The sequence below is a fragment of the Fusarium keratoplasticum genome, chromosome 12, assembly GCF_025433545.1.
Source record: "Fusarium keratoplasticum isolate Fu6.1 chromosome 12, whole genome shotgun sequence".
NCBI lineage: Eukaryota > Fungi > Ascomycota > Sordariomycetes > Hypocreales > Nectriaceae > Fusarium > Fusarium keratoplasticum.
Window position 1 is genome coordinate 1,500,802 of NC_070540.1, and position 16,113 is coordinate 1,516,914.

General features: G+C 46.6%; 1 protein-coding gene across 1 annotated transcript; it reads left to right on the top strand.

The window, feature by feature from the left end:
* Positions 1-2,012: 2,012 nt before the first annotated feature.
* NCS57_01410900 (Cupin type-1 domain-containing protein) lies at positions 2,013-2,719 on the top strand (the record flags this gene model as incomplete). Its single annotated transcript, XM_053063721.1, has 3 exons — positions 2,013-2,026; positions 2,078-2,241; positions 2,292-2,719. 3 exons carry the CDS (start codon positions 2,013-2,015, stop codon positions 2,717-2,719), a joined length of 606 nt encoding a protein of 201 aa, XP_052907054.1.
* Between the last annotated feature and the right edge of the window lie 13,394 nt (positions 2,720-16,113).

Genomic DNA, 16,113 nt, shown 5'->3' on the forward strand with positions numbered 1-16,113 from the left:
GAAATCCGTCTCTCTTAGCGCATGATCAGTATGTGTCAGCATACCCCGCTATGTCCTGATGCCCATAACAAAGAGGATATTTGTTCAGAGGGGGGGTTATCTATGCTCGTGACTATGCAGCTATGGCAAACTTGGTCGGGTGTTAATAACAGATGGAGAGAGATCATGCTTGCTTGGCCAGACTTTGTTCTACAAGTGGGACCCTTTAGTCCACTGGCCAAGTTGGGGGGCAAAATATGGGACCTTATCTAGTGGATGATCGGGGCTGTTAGTGGGCTATGGGTGGCATTGAGCAACCCAAATCTGGGGCCCTCGGTGGCGCGGTGCACTAACACATAGGGACGCCGCGTCTTAGTACTGGTATGGCGAGCTTCTGGACCGATAAGAATGGAGAGCAGCGCTCTCTAATACTTGCTACCCATCCCGTATCCTGAACTATGGCGCCCCAGGCATGTGCGCCCATTTCACCCGCCACTTCCAAGCCCTCCGAACAAGTAAGCAATACAACGTGGATAATTCCCACCGTAGTCTTTGGGACTGTTGTTGTTTCAATCGTTTTTTCCTTTCTAGTTACACACCAAAGAAGATCGAGCCTTCAGGATCGAGCTTGTCAGCAGAGCCGGAAACCGTCGTGGAAGGGGGCCTGGCGAAGGCGAAAGCCACACCCAATTCAACAGCAAGAGGAGTACGAACTTCTCCGGGCAAAGTTGATTCAAAAATCCTTAGCTAGTAGGCATATTGGCTAATAAATTCCGAGGAGAGAGATTAGATAGAACCATGAGAACTTTAGAATAAAGGGTTATGCATTCCCTAGTTAAAGAACCAAGCGCGTCTAGAATTTGCATACCTAGAGGCAAAGGCACTGCAACACCGCTATAGATATAAAGATAGAACGAGGCTTGATGGTAATGATATTGCAATGAAGCCCCTAGTAATTTAGATAGATGGCATGCAGAAGAGCTAAGATTTCTAACTAGCATATGTCATCGGGGTTTCCGTCGAGGATTCCCTATCGTGCTCCCTAGAATCCCCATTCAATTTTTGGAAATTGACGAGGGCTTGTTGAAGATAGGCTATCGTGTTTTTTACTTCTTCTAGCAGGTACATGCTTGCTCCATTCTTTCTCTGTTGATACGCTAACTCGTGTCGAAGACGGCCATTTTCACGCGTCCTCTGCTCGATAATCTTGGGGAAATCAGGGGTTGGCAAGTTCTTAGAGGCTTGTAGCCTTTCTTGAGTTGCTTCAATGGCGACAGAAGACCCTTGATGTCGAGCAATTTCTGTGTCAATGGGGGTAAGCTCTGGAGGCCCATCGTGGCTCTGTAGCTTCATATGCGTTCGCCTGTGTTTGAGCATGTTCATGATGACGGTAGGTATCAGAAATATTTCTGATAGGGTCTGTAATATGAAAAAACGAAAGCAGAAACCTCCTTAGTCTTATTATTACTGTAGTCGACATTTCTTGGGCTACTTTCTAGGCACTGGTCCCAAATTCGGGACCAGACCCCGGCTTTGGGCAACCTCACGATAATGTCCTAAAAAGGGGAAATAAAGGAATGAATGACGGCGCAATCATGTCCTAGAATTGGTACATGAAGGCTTGAGGCTGCGCAAGATCTTCCTAGATATATAAGCGAGTGATCTATCTACACAAAGCAGTACCCATATACTCTTGTGTCGCATCCAAAGACTGATTTCATCTTTTCCTTGCATTTCATTTTCTCTCATAGACTCCCTTCTACTTTCTCAGGCCACACAAAATGGCTAGAATGCATTTAGCGTCCCTAGTGGCTATCGTGGCTATAGCAGGTAGCTCTACTATCATGGCCGCCCCAGGCTCTGGGGAGACCAAGTCGGTAGTGAGTTCATGCACCACCTCCGAACTTTCTTCCGGTGGGGGCCCTACAGCGGCACAAATTCCTACTTCATCAACTACCTTCACTGGTGCTTCACCAACATCAACTGCTTCTGGCATCTCTACCGCCGGGGGCCTAAGCTTGTCGCAGCAACTCATGCTGGCTGATACGTGAGCCAACTCTTGTTGTAATCCACCGCCATCGCTAACATGTCCCCATAGCGCTGCAGATCGTGTTGACCTTCTGCCTGATGACGCACAGTTCGTCTTTGACTTTAACAAAGCCCTAGATGAGGCTGGCGGCGGCGATCTAGCTGTAGCAAACCGCAAGACATTTCCTGCTCTGATTGGCACCGGAGCTGGGATGGCTGTTGGCCGTTTAGGACGTAAGGAGATGTCGGTACCCTTTTGATCTCATCTCTAACTGTGGAAATAGCGTGCGGCTTGAACACGTTTCATGTCCATCCCCGATCAGCGGAGCTGCAACTGGTAATTGAGGGGCGCATCATTACTGAAATGGTTCCAGAGAATGGTGTCCTCGATGGTGACGGAAAACGCCGGGTTATCAAGAACGAGATCGGCCCGCTCGAGATGACGCCGTTCTACCAAGGCTCTATCCACACGCAGTTCAACCCTGACTGTTCTGATGCTATCTTTATTGCTTCTTTTGCTAGTGAAGACTTTGGCACCGGACAAATCTTTGACCAGACTTTCGCTTTTGAAAACGATATGGTGGCGGCTGCCCTTGGACAGGCCGTGGCGGGTGAGGATGTTGATGCTGTGCGTGATGCAATTCCGGTTAACATTGCTCTTGGCATAGATGGATGCCTGCAGCAATGTGGTATCGAGAAGAGGGCTCGCTAAGCAGATGTCGCTGCTGCCTTGTACGACGTGTATGTTTTTTTTTTTAGTTAAGCTTTAGTGCCCGTGTCCTTAATTGGCTACCTTTCACATTGACGTAATTGGAAATGGTTTAAGCTGTTCTTACCACTAGATCTTTTGGGTAGTTAGAGAATAAGAATTCATTTTCACCATGCATGAGTGCCGCGTGAGCATTATCCTCTCGGTGATTCGCCTAAGTCGTATTACTCTATCTCGCTTTAAAAACAGAAAAAAAAACAATGGTATATATTTAAGAATAAAAATAAACAAATAAGTAAATAAAAATAAAACTAAGGTACTAGTGACCTAGCAGTAGTGATTTTATGGGACTAGCGCTCAAAAAAAAGAAAGAAACACTATTATTGATTCTTAGCTTGATAGGCGTCTCGCAACTCCATCACTTGGCCTAGAAGTGTTTCTACCTGAGTAGCCCAATCACGCAGCTCCTGTACATGCGCGTCGATCTCATCGCAGAAGCTTTTAGCTTTCTCCTCTAGCCTGTTTGACTTGTCTTAGTTTCTTCCTAGGTCATTGTCTCCGCAAGTTGGTCTCACCTATTCTCTAAAGTATTGACCTTCTCCTCGAACTGCGCAGTCTTGCTCTCGAGCCGACTCTCGAGACCGCGAAAATTCTCTACGAGCTCAGAGATAATGCTTTTACCATTCTGCTCCGCCGCCGAAGTGAAAGCCTGAGTACTATTCTGCCCAGCTTGGCTAGAAGGTAGATTTAGATCCCCAGTCCATGACCATGCCGCAAGGCCTGGGTCGATGAGGTGATCATGATTGTTGTTAGAATCAAAGAGAGCTTCAGGAACTGGGTCTAGAGAAGGGCCCTGCGTATTGTTGGTGCAGAGTTGGAAATCTGTGAGGAGAGAATTCAAGAAATCCTGGTCGCCAGTTTGATCCCAGTTGTGAGACATTTTGTGGCCCTGAGCTGGGATAATTTTGCCAGTTCCACGTTAACGTCACTACAAGCCTTAAGTAATACCGATTCATGCTGACAAGTTACGCCGTGCTAAAAATAGTCAAATAGTACATATCTTAGTCCTCAGGAATGTACCGATGAAGCCCAAGTCTGGGCCTCTTGCAGAGCCTCAATTGGGACCCAGCTCCCAACAGATCCTATTTTGTTGGGGCTTTGGTTGGCTTATTAAATACAGAGCTGACCTTGTTTGCATGTGAGACGGGAGGTAGGAATATAACATAACGATGCTTCGAGGCTGCAAGCCCAGTGATTGTGGAATACGCAAATGGCAGAAGCGATGCGGAAAAGTTGGGATCGGAGGGAAGCCATTACAGTTGCAACGCCTATTAACGGAAGAAAGAAATGTGGTCCTGATCGACAAGTTTACATCACTTCAAGAATGCAAAGAAACTAGAGAGGTCTTCTCGAGAGAAGCGAATAAGGCCATTGCGTCTCTGTCTGACTACTTCACAGCCATGAACTTAGAGACCAAGGCTGAGATGGGTGGTGTGGGGTTCCAGGGAACCTAGCATAGCCGCCTTTTGGGTCCCGCGGTTTCTAAATATGGGGGCAGGAATGGGTCAAGCCTGTCTTCGGCGCCTAACTAGCCAATTGCGGTCTCTTATCACATATAAGCAAATCCATATGTAACTTGTGAATTTCCGACAAAGAGGCGTGCAAGCCGCCTGACATAGTTACTAAGATTAGGAGATTACACCCAGCCTCCCTCATTGCGTCGATGAAGCCCAGTGTTGTCCCTTTCAATCCCCCAGAATGCCAACCAATCCCTTTCCGCTGCAATCTCCTCACCAATGCACTGCTCAAAAGCCTTTTGGAGGGCTGTTAGCGCACGTTGGGCCTGTTCTAGTAGATCCATTGTGCGAAGCCAACGCTGCTGGTAGGCCACAACCAGGCTATCAAGAAGAGAGTTCTCCTTAGTGAGCCTTTCAACGGTATCTAGTTGGTTCATTCTCTCAAACTCTTCTACTTGGTGGATCAAGGAACTGATTGAAAACTCTTCCATGGTTGCGGAGGGTGTGTTGGTGTGAAATCGCTACTCGGAGGCTTTCTTGCTAAAATTCGATCGAATTGTGCTAGAACGTACGATATATGAGGACGCGTCAATATACGGGTGCCATCTTTCTGCCTTCCGCTGTGTTGGAAGGACCATTTTTGGGACCCCCTCCCAAGTAGGCCCAGCGGTGCTTTAAAGGGGCCAACAGCACGTCAAGTCAAAATCTAAGATTTCTGATATCCATTCACATCACAGTTTCGAAAATGAGAGTCCTTGAGGTTTTTACACTTATTTTGGGTTTAGTTTGGAGTCTAGAGTGCCAAAGCTCCCAATGCTCTCCTAGTAGACAGCATCAAGCGGCTCTTGACGCTACAACCGTGCAGCCCACGATCACCCGATCCAGTGGTCCAAGCCTAGAGTCAGCCTTCCCAATTCAACTCGGAATTGATCTCCAAATTGGCGATCTTTCGGGCTCCGGGACCGTAAGACTTACAAAAGTAGACCCCACATCCTCGCCACTGGTATGGGAGCACACTTCGGCTTGGATTCCTTCCGCTTCTGCGTCGGGTCAAATAGAAGACTGGAGTGCCGCTTACACAACTCCTGCCTTGCGTGTGCTTGGCGCCGACACTACTAGCTCGACCAAAACCCCGTTGGGCGTCGGAAACTTGACCCGGTCTTCAGGCTCATTCCCAACCCCCACGGCTTTGAATACGGTTACGAATGGAGCTGGGAACACAAGGACCTGGACAATCATCTCACTGGTTGTATGGCAGATAGCCGTCTCAGGACTTCTATGGTAAGGGTAGGGATGGACTATTATCAGATAGTTCTCTGGCTGAACAGATCTCTGCTCAGCTGGAAGACAAAGCAGGAAGTCAAGGGCTAGGAACTTAGATTAACTTCTTCAACTTAACAATGAAAATTCGTTTTTGACTAAGACCTATCGAATGAAGGACTTGTTTCTCATGTCGGTTGATTTTCTGAATTAAGTGTCTACCCGTCCAACCAGCCTATTCCTGTCGCCCTCCTTCAAATTCTCAGCCTGTATTTTTCCCGATCAAATTGGCTGGCTCTACATATGCTCTGCTGTACCAAGGCGCTCGGAAGGGATCGGAGCACTACACGGCCTAGTCTAAGAAAAGCATAAATGAACTTTCTATAACGTACTTGATAAGCAAGTGTCTCAGACAAGCAAGTGTCCCAATTTACCCTATAGAGGGATTTATACTGTACCAAATATAAGATTAGTTTAAAAAATTGTAAGAAAATCATACTAGGCCTAAAATAGCTAATATTTGAAGATTATATAACGTATATGTATAGCGAGTGTCACAGTCATGCAAGTGTCACAATTTGATTTTAGTTAAAACAAGGGTTTTTTAAATAATTCTAGAAAATTGAAATTAAGCTAAAGAGGGCTAAAAATTAGAAGTTAGTATAATTATATAATATATTACTCACTCTAATTTTTATAGATTATTAGAAAAATCCCTATAGGGTAGTATAGAAAAAACCTATTCGCACTGTATAAATTGCTATTTCTCTATGAAGGAGATTTTTTAAAAATCTATAAAAACTTTATATAGTTTATCTATAAGTTAAATAGCTAGAAATACTCTTTTTGAGTTTTTAGCTATTTTATTTAAGTTTTTATTAAAGTTAGAAAATCCTAGTTTTAGTGCACAGTCCAGCTGTAACACTTGCATGACTGTGACACTCGCTTATCATATATGTTATATTATATAACGTACTTGATAAGCAAGCGCCGCAGTCATGTAAGCGCCGCACTTTTTTTAACCCCCTCTATAGTTATCGCGATAAAAACACCATAAACCATGTAATCAATTAAAACTACTCACTATACTCTTCCCCAGACGTCTCAATCACTACCTGACAGGTCCTTGCATTATGGCCGGGCTTACCGCAGACACCACAACGCCGAATACCTGGTCGCGCTGACCTTCCTTGACCACCACTCCTCGACGATTCCGCCACCACCTGCGCATCTATATCCATTTGATCAATTGCTTGCCTTCCTTCCTCTACCGTCATTACTCCTCTTTTCTGCAGTCTAGTCCTTTTTTTGCCCTCCGGCGCCGGCTTAGTATCTCATTTGCCTGTCGAAGGTCTTGGACCTCTGCCCTCATGAGAGCCATCTCATGCATAACTGCCTTTGTTCCCTTCGCAAGAGACTTTAATGCTTCAAGAATTGACTCTGGAGAGCTACTTTGATGCCTTCTAATCCGTCTTTCAAGGTATTCAGACTGAGATTGGGCCTCAAGCACAGTCTTTGGGGTCTTTGAAGCCCAAAGGGGTCGATGGTTCAGCTGCCTCCTCAACCGGCGTTGGCGTCCGCAGCTGAACATCAAGCTTTGAGACCACAGTTTCTGGGTCAAGAGGAATAAGGCCAGCTCCTTTAAAAGCCCCCCCCCTGATATTTGTTTCCGTCATAGTGGCCTCGTGTGCTGCGTGGAAGGCCGGAAAGAACTCGGTCTTTGAAACGTGGGTTATAGAGCATCTGATCAATCGCTCTATTTCTCGACCATAAGCTTGCTTTAGCACGCTAAAGCACCCGACGTCAAGGGGCTGGAGTAGATGAGAGGAATGAGGTGGCATACAAAGCCGGATGATCTTATTCTCCTCACAATATCTCTCGAATTCGATAGAGTGGTGACTTTCGTGGCCATCAAGGATCAGAAGACGATAGCGACTATTTGATCGTTTGGCTGTGCATCGGTTAAAGTGTTTTAGCCACTCTAGACCGGTCTCATTATCGGTCCAGCCATTTTGGGTCGTCGCAATAGCCCAATCGCCCGGGAGGTTGCTTTCTCGGTACCAGTTGGCGAGGTGATATTGGCCCGCACCGATGATAAACGGCTGGATCGCCCAGCCTTCCGCATTAATCGCTTGAATGACCGTAATCCATTCCCGGTTTCCAGGCTGCACTGATTTTGGCTTTGAACGCCTTTCTGCACCTGTGACAACCATTCCGCTTGCAATCATGCCCATAAGAAAGCCAGTCTCATCAAAGTTATAGATATCATCTGATCGGATGCCGTACTTCGCGATTGTATTCGCCACAAGCCGAAACCAATCGCGGATAATGGTTGGATCTTCGCACTTGGCTCTCTGGTAATCGTATTTACGAAAGAAACGCGTCTTAAGGTCTGGGTGCCGCTTCACGAAGTTATGAGCCCAACGCGTGCCAACTGGTGGCGCGTCGCGGTCGGCAAGCAATTGATCAGCCATTTCTTTCACACCACGTAGCCGTGGGGGAAATCCTCGCGAATCTAGATCGAGAATAAAGTGAATAAGGATCTGTTCCTCTAGATCAGATAGCCGACGTGATTTCTGGATGGTATCGCGTCGAGACTGGATGCCTTGCTGGCGGCGACGTAGTCGTCGCTCATCGACTATATAGGTGCTTGCGGCGCGTCGGATGCTTAGTTTTGGGTTATTTTGAAGGGCCTGAAGGGCAAGAAGGGTTCTAGCTTCAATAGTAATAGCTGGCATATTAGGTTGTTGAGAATCGATTGATCAAATGAAAAGTTAGGTGTAAGGTAGAAAAGTGCGGCGCTTACATGACTGCGGCGCTTGCTTATCAAGTACGTTAATAATATATTAATTTTGATTTTTATATAATTTTAAAATAATTTTAATAAGCTAGTATTTAAAAAGTCTATTTACACTGTGTAAATAGCTATTTCTTTATAAGGAAATTTTTTAAAAATTTTATTAAATTATATAACGTATATGATAAGCATGCGGCGCATCCAAGTATGCGGCGCACTTTTCCGAGAAACTCTCATCTTCCAATTTAAACATACATTTCTCAGCCACCCAACATGTCACAGTCAAATACCGAGGCAAAAACCCTTCTTGCGCTTCAAGCCCTTCAAAATAACCCAAAATTAAGTGTCCGACGCGCTGCTAGCATCTATGAAGTCAAGGAGCAAAGGCTCCGTCGCCGGCAGAATGGCATTCAATCTCGACGCGACTGGATCCCCAAATCGCGTCGCCTATCTGATCTAGAGGAACAGATCATTATCCAGTTAATTCTCGACCTAGATTCGCGAGGGTTTCCCCCGCGACTGCGTGGTGTTGAAGAAATGGCCAACCGACTGCTCGCTGACCGCGACGCGTCACCCGTCGGCAAGCGCTGGGCCTCCAACTTCGTCAAGCGACAACCAGACCTCAAGACGCGTTTTAATCGTAGATACGACTACCAGAGGGCCAAATGCGAAGATCCGGCCGTAATTCGCGATTGGTTTAGGCTCGTGGAGAACATAATCGCGAAATATAGCATTAGCCTAGCTGATATCTACAACTTTGACGAGACTGGCTTTATGATGGGGGTTATTGCAAGCGGAATGGTTGTCACAGGCGCCGAAAGACGTGGAAAGGCGAAATCAGTGCAGCCTAGAAACCGGGAATGGGTTACAGCCATTCAGGCGATCAATGCCGAAGGATGGGCGATCGCGCCGTTCATCGTGGTTGCGGGTCAATATCACCTTGCCAATTGGTACCAAGAAAGCAACCTCCCAGGGGACTAGGCCATTGCGACGACCCAAAATGGCTGGACCGATAATGACATAGGTCTTAAGTGGCTCAAGCACTTCGATCAACATACTAAGGCCCGATCAACCGGTCGCTATCGTCTTCTCATCCTCGATGGGCATGACAGTCACCACTCGGTCGACTTTAAGAAATATTGCGAAGACAACCACATCATCACGCTTTATATGCCGCCTCATTCGTCTCATCTACTTCAGCCTCTCGACGTCGGGTGCTTTGGGCCGCTGAAAAAGGCATACGGTCGAGGAATCGAGCAGTTAATCAGATGCTCTATAACCCATATTTCAAAGACCGAGTTCTTCCCAGCCTTTTATGCCGCCCACGAAGCCGCCATCACAAAGAGTAATATTACGGGAGGTTTTCGAGGGGCCGGGCTTGTTCCTTTGGACCCAGGAAATGTTATATCAAAGCTTGATGTCCATCTACGGACTCCAACACCGGTCGAAGAGGCGGTCGGCCTCCCTGACCCTTGGGTCTCAAAGACCCCAAAGACCGTGCTTGAGGCCAGCTCGCAGTCTGAATATCTCGAAGGACGGGTGAGACGGCATCATAGTAGCTCCCCAGCATCAATTCTTGAGGCGCTTAAGTCGCTTTCAAAGGGAACGAAGGCAATAATGCATCAGAATGCCCTATTGAAGTCCGAGAACCAGATCCTTCGACAGGCAAATGAGACTCTAAGCAAGCGACGTAGAGTAAAAAGAGCCCGGCTACGGAATGGAGGGAAGATGACAGTAGATGAAGGTAGGGAAGCAATTGATCAGATGGGTGTTGATACACAGGTAGTGGCCGAATCGTCAAGAAGTGGTGGTCAGGAAGGGTCGGCGCGACCGAAAGAAAGGCGTTATGGAACATGCGGCAAGACTAGGCATAACGCAAGAATATATCAGATAATTATCGCGATGTCTATAGAAGAGCATAGCGATTAGTTTTAATTGATTAAAGGCTATGTTGTAATTTTACTGAACTTCTCGTGTTGAAGGTCAGGAAAAGTGCGCCGCATACTTGGATGCGCCGCATGCTTATTATATACGTTATAGCTAATATACTAGCTAAATACCTAAAATAGATTTTTTTTTTAAGTTTTTAGCTATTTTTTAACTTTTTTTATTAAGCTTAGAAATCTCTCCTTTTAGTGCACAGTATGCTTGAGACACTTAGTTGACTGAGACACTTGCTTATCAAGTATGTTATTGGCGTTGCAAATGGTATGTAGCTTTCATAACCTATGCGCCTATTGTCGGCTTTGTAGCATAATTAACAAATGGTGGACTCTCCGTCACGTCGAACATCCCACTCAGAGCTGTCTTTTGGATCAAGATATTTATCGAGTCAGCAGGTAATTCTACCCGACCCACGGTGGAGCTCTCCTCCGGAAGCTCAGGCAGCTGAGGAGAGTTGGAAGCTACCTCAGCTGGCTGATAAAGGTCTTCATCGACGGCTGGCGTATTTTTACAAATGGCTCTAGTCGAAGTTCCACCCAAGTTCGTTGGAATAGCCCAGTCCTTGTTGTTATAGTTGATGATCTGGATGACTGGGTTCGAGGAGGAAAAACGTGCTAGAAGCTCTTTCAATTTGGAGCATTCAGTCCGTGAACAGATGAAGCGGTCTAGAATGTCTTCTGGACCCGAATCTAGTATTCTGGATGACCTGCGACGACGACAAAGGGAGCATTTCAGCCTTGGTTGAACTAGAGACGGGGGCGCCGGGCTACTTTCATAATTCACAGGCCTGCGTCGTGCCATTGCGTTAGAACCTTCCGTGTATAGACTCAGAAGACAAAATTGAGGCATGCAGTCAAAAACACCCGAGTTTTATTAAATATTCAATATTTATGAGTTAGGGTTCTAGTCCTGATTCAAGTCCCTTACGGAGGGGCCCAGAACCTGGTCCTTTATGGTATTCATAAAGCCCTCTTTTAGGGATCATCCAGAAATGTGCCAATATCTGATCCTTTATTATTCCTCTATATAATTACAGATTTAGAGCTAAAGTTACGATTGTTCTCCGTCTAAACTCATCACTCGCTGCCATGGCGCGACACCACCGTACCATGTGGCTGAGCCTCTGCTCCCGGGCAAGTGACACCGATCTTCTGGTGTCAGATCGGGTGCAGGACATCATAGACTGCATACCCAGTCCTGATATCCAACAACCGAACCTACTTGTGTTGATCGGGAATGCAGCCAAATCGACTGCCTTGCGTGAGCTCTTTGGCGTCAGAAGGACTCGTCGCTTCGGCCTCAACCAAAATTCATCTGAAGTGCACCTTCATGTGGACCCTTCCAGTATCTTCAGCGAACAGCCTCTGGTCCTCGTTGATGGCGACCTGCTTGAGAAGCCGAAAGGGAAACTTTCGGCTAACAAGTGTCATGACATCACTCGGCGCACGATCAGGAGGCCGAGAGAAGAGTTCGGCTTCGGCGGGTCAGCAGGCGGTATCTACGCCGAGCTTCTGTCCCCATTTTCCAATGTCTATTGCTTCTTCTGTGATGATCTAGGAGGTTTCAAGCGTGTTGCACGCCACTTAGCTGCTTGGCTAGAACATGATTCTCCCTCGACAATGTCTTCGAGCACGCGCCCTATAGTGGTCGTTGTGACTGAAAAAATTCCAGTCGGAACTAAGAGCGAGAGTGAGGCCCGAGATACCTTGCTTTATCTAATTAGAAAGTGGATAGAGAGGAATGTGCTTGATTATATCTCGGTAATTGAGGTAATGGCACTGCTTCCAGGTGGCTCGATATCTATCGAAGCACGCTATCGGCCCCTTAAAGAGCGACTTATGGCCAGCTCGGATCAAATCCGGAAGCAGAGGCTAGATGCGCATACACTCTTTTCGGCGACTCATCTGGCCGCTCTCCTCGAAAGCGCCTGTGAACATTTCTCTAACACTCTTGGCGAACTATTCAATCTCATCAAATCTTGTCGAGCACATAACCCTCAGGCGATAGACCTACCAGATCATCTATCTACTTTCTTGGCGTACATCAAGTCACCCATAGAACTGACCACGTTTGCAGCCCCCATGATTGCTTCTAGTTTCTTTCTCGATAATTACCCACCAGGCGCTCACTGTAAGTTCAACTCTGGAATTCCTTTAAACCTTATCTAAATTATTTATAGGTTTCGCTCCTGTAGAGGTATTTAATCTTCTTTATGAGGATAGTCTCACAAATGCAAGCAAGCATGGAGCCTTAGTCTTCGAAAAGCCGAACGATGTCGTGCTCCAGAGCAATTTCGTAAACGTCGTAAGAAGAGAATTCGAACGCTACGCCAATAAATTAATTCAGGGATCGAAGTTTGCTGCAGAAATTCACCTCGAAAACCTCGGTCACTATAAATGCCATTGGCTCAACATTCATAGCACCAGTGTTTGTTTGGCGTGCTTGCGGCGCATACCCTCCTATGACCTACCCTGTGGGCATATGATTTGCGGCAACTGTGTCCGTGTATTTGGTGAAAAATCCCAGGATGATCCTTACGTATTTGTCGTCCAAAGATGCTTTCTCTGTCAAGTGGCTATGCCTGAAGACATATGCATCAGGATCCACCCGCCTACTGTTGGCGCAGGGATCCTTTGTATTGACGGAGGTGGTATTAGAGGCACAATGCCCCTTCAGATTATGAAATGAATCAAGGACCGGATAGCACTTCCAATACCCCTTCAGCGATTCATTAAGGTGGCTTTTGGAATCAGTTCAGGTATGCCTTAGATCTACTAATTATTAAGCCTACTGACGGTCTTAGGGGGATTGATAGTTGCAGACATGTTTATCAACGGCTCTTCTATCGAAGACTCGAGCGATAAGTTTGAAGCATTAGCCAAGCATGTGTTTCAGCGGCGGCAATATGTTAACGCGCGGTTCCTACCCAAATTTCTAACGGGCTTGTTGCCGTTGTTGATCGACAGTTTACCCCCACTCCCTTCGTTCCTTTATCTTATGGATATAGCTGTTTCATATTTCACCGATGGACTGTACCCATCAAGAAATATGGAGGACGCTTTGAAGCGAGTTTTTGGCTCAGATAGGAGCATGCTAGGCATCTCGAACGCGACTACCACTGGGACGCTTGTCGGGCTGCCTGTAGCAACAGTTGATGAGAAGCCAAAATGCCGAATTTTCTCTAATTACCATGATGGAGGTAAGCAAAGCCGCCATGGCAGTATGCCTTGAGAACCCGAAGCTAAACAGGCGCCAGATCAGGTCGCAAGGCCAAAGGAAGGGGTTAGACAACCGTGGTTGTGGGAAATGTAAGAATATCTTTGGCTAAAAGCCTCGCGATATAGCTAATAGGATTTAGTGCCCGAGCTATATCTGCTGCCCCTGGGTATGTAAATTAACGTCTCTCTCTAGAAAGTGTGTCTCATATAAGCTCTAGAGTTTTCCCACCCCAACATATCAATGGCGTCGGTACATTTCAGGATGCCGGCCCACTCGAGAATGACCCTCTCATATCCGCACTTACGGCAGCAGCGACAGCCTTCCCACTCCTTGAGGAGCCAGACTTTGTTGTATCGCTGGGCACTGGTGAACCAAAACCACACGACGACTCCCCTGCCACCAATTCACGCAGTGTCTGGAGGAATGGCGCTTTACCCAGATTGTGTCGCCTATTCTTGGAAAAAATGAGGGACACAAAGTTAAGACAAGCCTTCCAAGCATACCCTAGATATCACCGTCTTAATGTTCAATTCGATGGGGATGAACTAAGATTGGATGATGTTCATAGAATCCCCGAACTAAGGTGCAAAGCTGAACAGGATGATTCCCTTTCCCAGAAGATTGATAGAGTTGCGCGTTGTTTTATAGCTTCTCTCTTCTATTTCGAGCTGGACTCTCTTCCGCGTCGAGTTGGTGAAAAGTATCTCGGTACGGGTCATATCTTCTGTTCTATACGGCGCCAAGACCCAGCCTTCACACTCCTCTTTGATCGCCTTTCCAGGTGCTCAGCTCATTTTTTTGTCAATGACTGGCCAGAAGTTCTTGTTGCGGATGACACTAGTTTTGATGCTGATGGAAATTTTCGAAAATTCGTAGAATTAAAAACTGATGGTAGATTTACCATAACTCTAAAGCAAAACTCTTCGGAACCATGGAATATCAGCGGGTCGCCATTTTCGGTAGACAGACTCATACGACTACAAGGCCTCAAAGCAGTCTTTGGACAGCCAGACCACAGAAAGAGAAAGGGCTCGGGGTGTCCCAATAACCTAAAAAGAAAGCAACGCAGGATAGCTTGATAGTGGGAAGATAAGGAGATAAATTGAAAATACTTGTGTTTTCCCTTCATGATATGAATCCACCTAGAGATAAATTAATGATAACCCTATAAACCTTTTTTTAATTAAGTCTTCGACCAATCAATAGCGATGGTCATTCAACGTGACAATGCCGCTCCGTGTGCTACTGGATACGACATCCGACATGGGGAGAGGTAAGTCGATCTTGATGTTCGTCCACTGGATCTGTCGCTTCGGAGCTTGCCCTTGATTCTAGGCTATTAGTATCTCATAGAATAAGCTGAAAAGTCATACTGGCAGCTCTATATTTGATAAAGGTTTGATATAGAGACAGCATTGCTATAAAGAGCACATAAATATTGCGCAAGAAAGATGAGACGGGTTCTGTTCTAATACCTGCAATAAACCCCTCGTTTAGATATCGTCGTAAAACATGCCTTCTCCTCCCTCACCGTACAAAACCATGTGCGTTACACTGCTGTAATGAACCTCGAGTCTGCGATCCTCCTCAACGTCATCATAGCCCTCAAAAGTATCCCCTCCTTTCCATTCGATAACCACAGGCATGAATACTGCGTTTGGCCGAACCTTTATCCGGATATCTTGACCTTGAGAAAGAAGAAACTCGCCGTTGACCTTGAAAGTCTCTGGATCGCCAGTATTGGTAAACCAGAGACGCTCCCTGGAATCCCACTTATATGTGAGCTCTTCCTCTTCTGTTGTCCATATAACAATTTCCGCCCTCAGATTAACCTGCTCATCCTTGTCCAATTTTTGTTTCTTTTGGTAAGGCCTTGGCCCGGAGGAGACATGTTTCTTGCGTTTTGCAGGCCGGTCTTTCCGGTTGATACTGATGATTCCATCATCATCGTCAGATGTAGGGTCGATGGACGAAATGGGAGCGAACAGGTTGGGATCTGTTGACCGCCCCTCAAAGCCGCACGAATCTCCTTTCCTCTGGGCACTGCCAGTGATTTGCCGTTTCAGAGCGATTTCACGTAGCTCACTATCCTCTTCAAACGTTGATGCTATTATGTTGATATCATCAGAGCAGGCACCGGGAGTCTGAGGAAGATTCGACAAGGGCTGGTCGGCGTAGTCGGTTTCTATAGAGGGAACCGTCTGGGGCGAGAGTGGTGAGGCCTCCATGCTCGGGAATGACGAAGACGTTTGGGTTTCATCGGTAATGGACGGCTGCTCCGAAGCCATTCGATAGGTCTGGAAATCATAGTTGTCTGATTCGTAAAACCCGCTGCCATCGTCTCCGCCTAAGGAACCATCCCCGCCTTCGAATTGCTCCGATGACTGCACCATTGAGCCACGTCCCAGGTTTCCAAAAAGAACTAATGCTGTGCCAGCGTTTAGCCCAAGTTCGGTTTTCTGGACCAAACTTAGCGACAACGGATTGACAGTGCCGTTAACTGGAGAATGGACGCTGGGTGTCTGATGTGCCTCTGATGTTACATCTGAGCATGTTTCGATATCGATGTTGTCCAAGGCTGGAAGTTGCCATTCGAGCTCATCACATGTGGCATATCCCGCCTCGTTAGATGTACTGGGTAGGTGCTGGTCAGGGAAAGC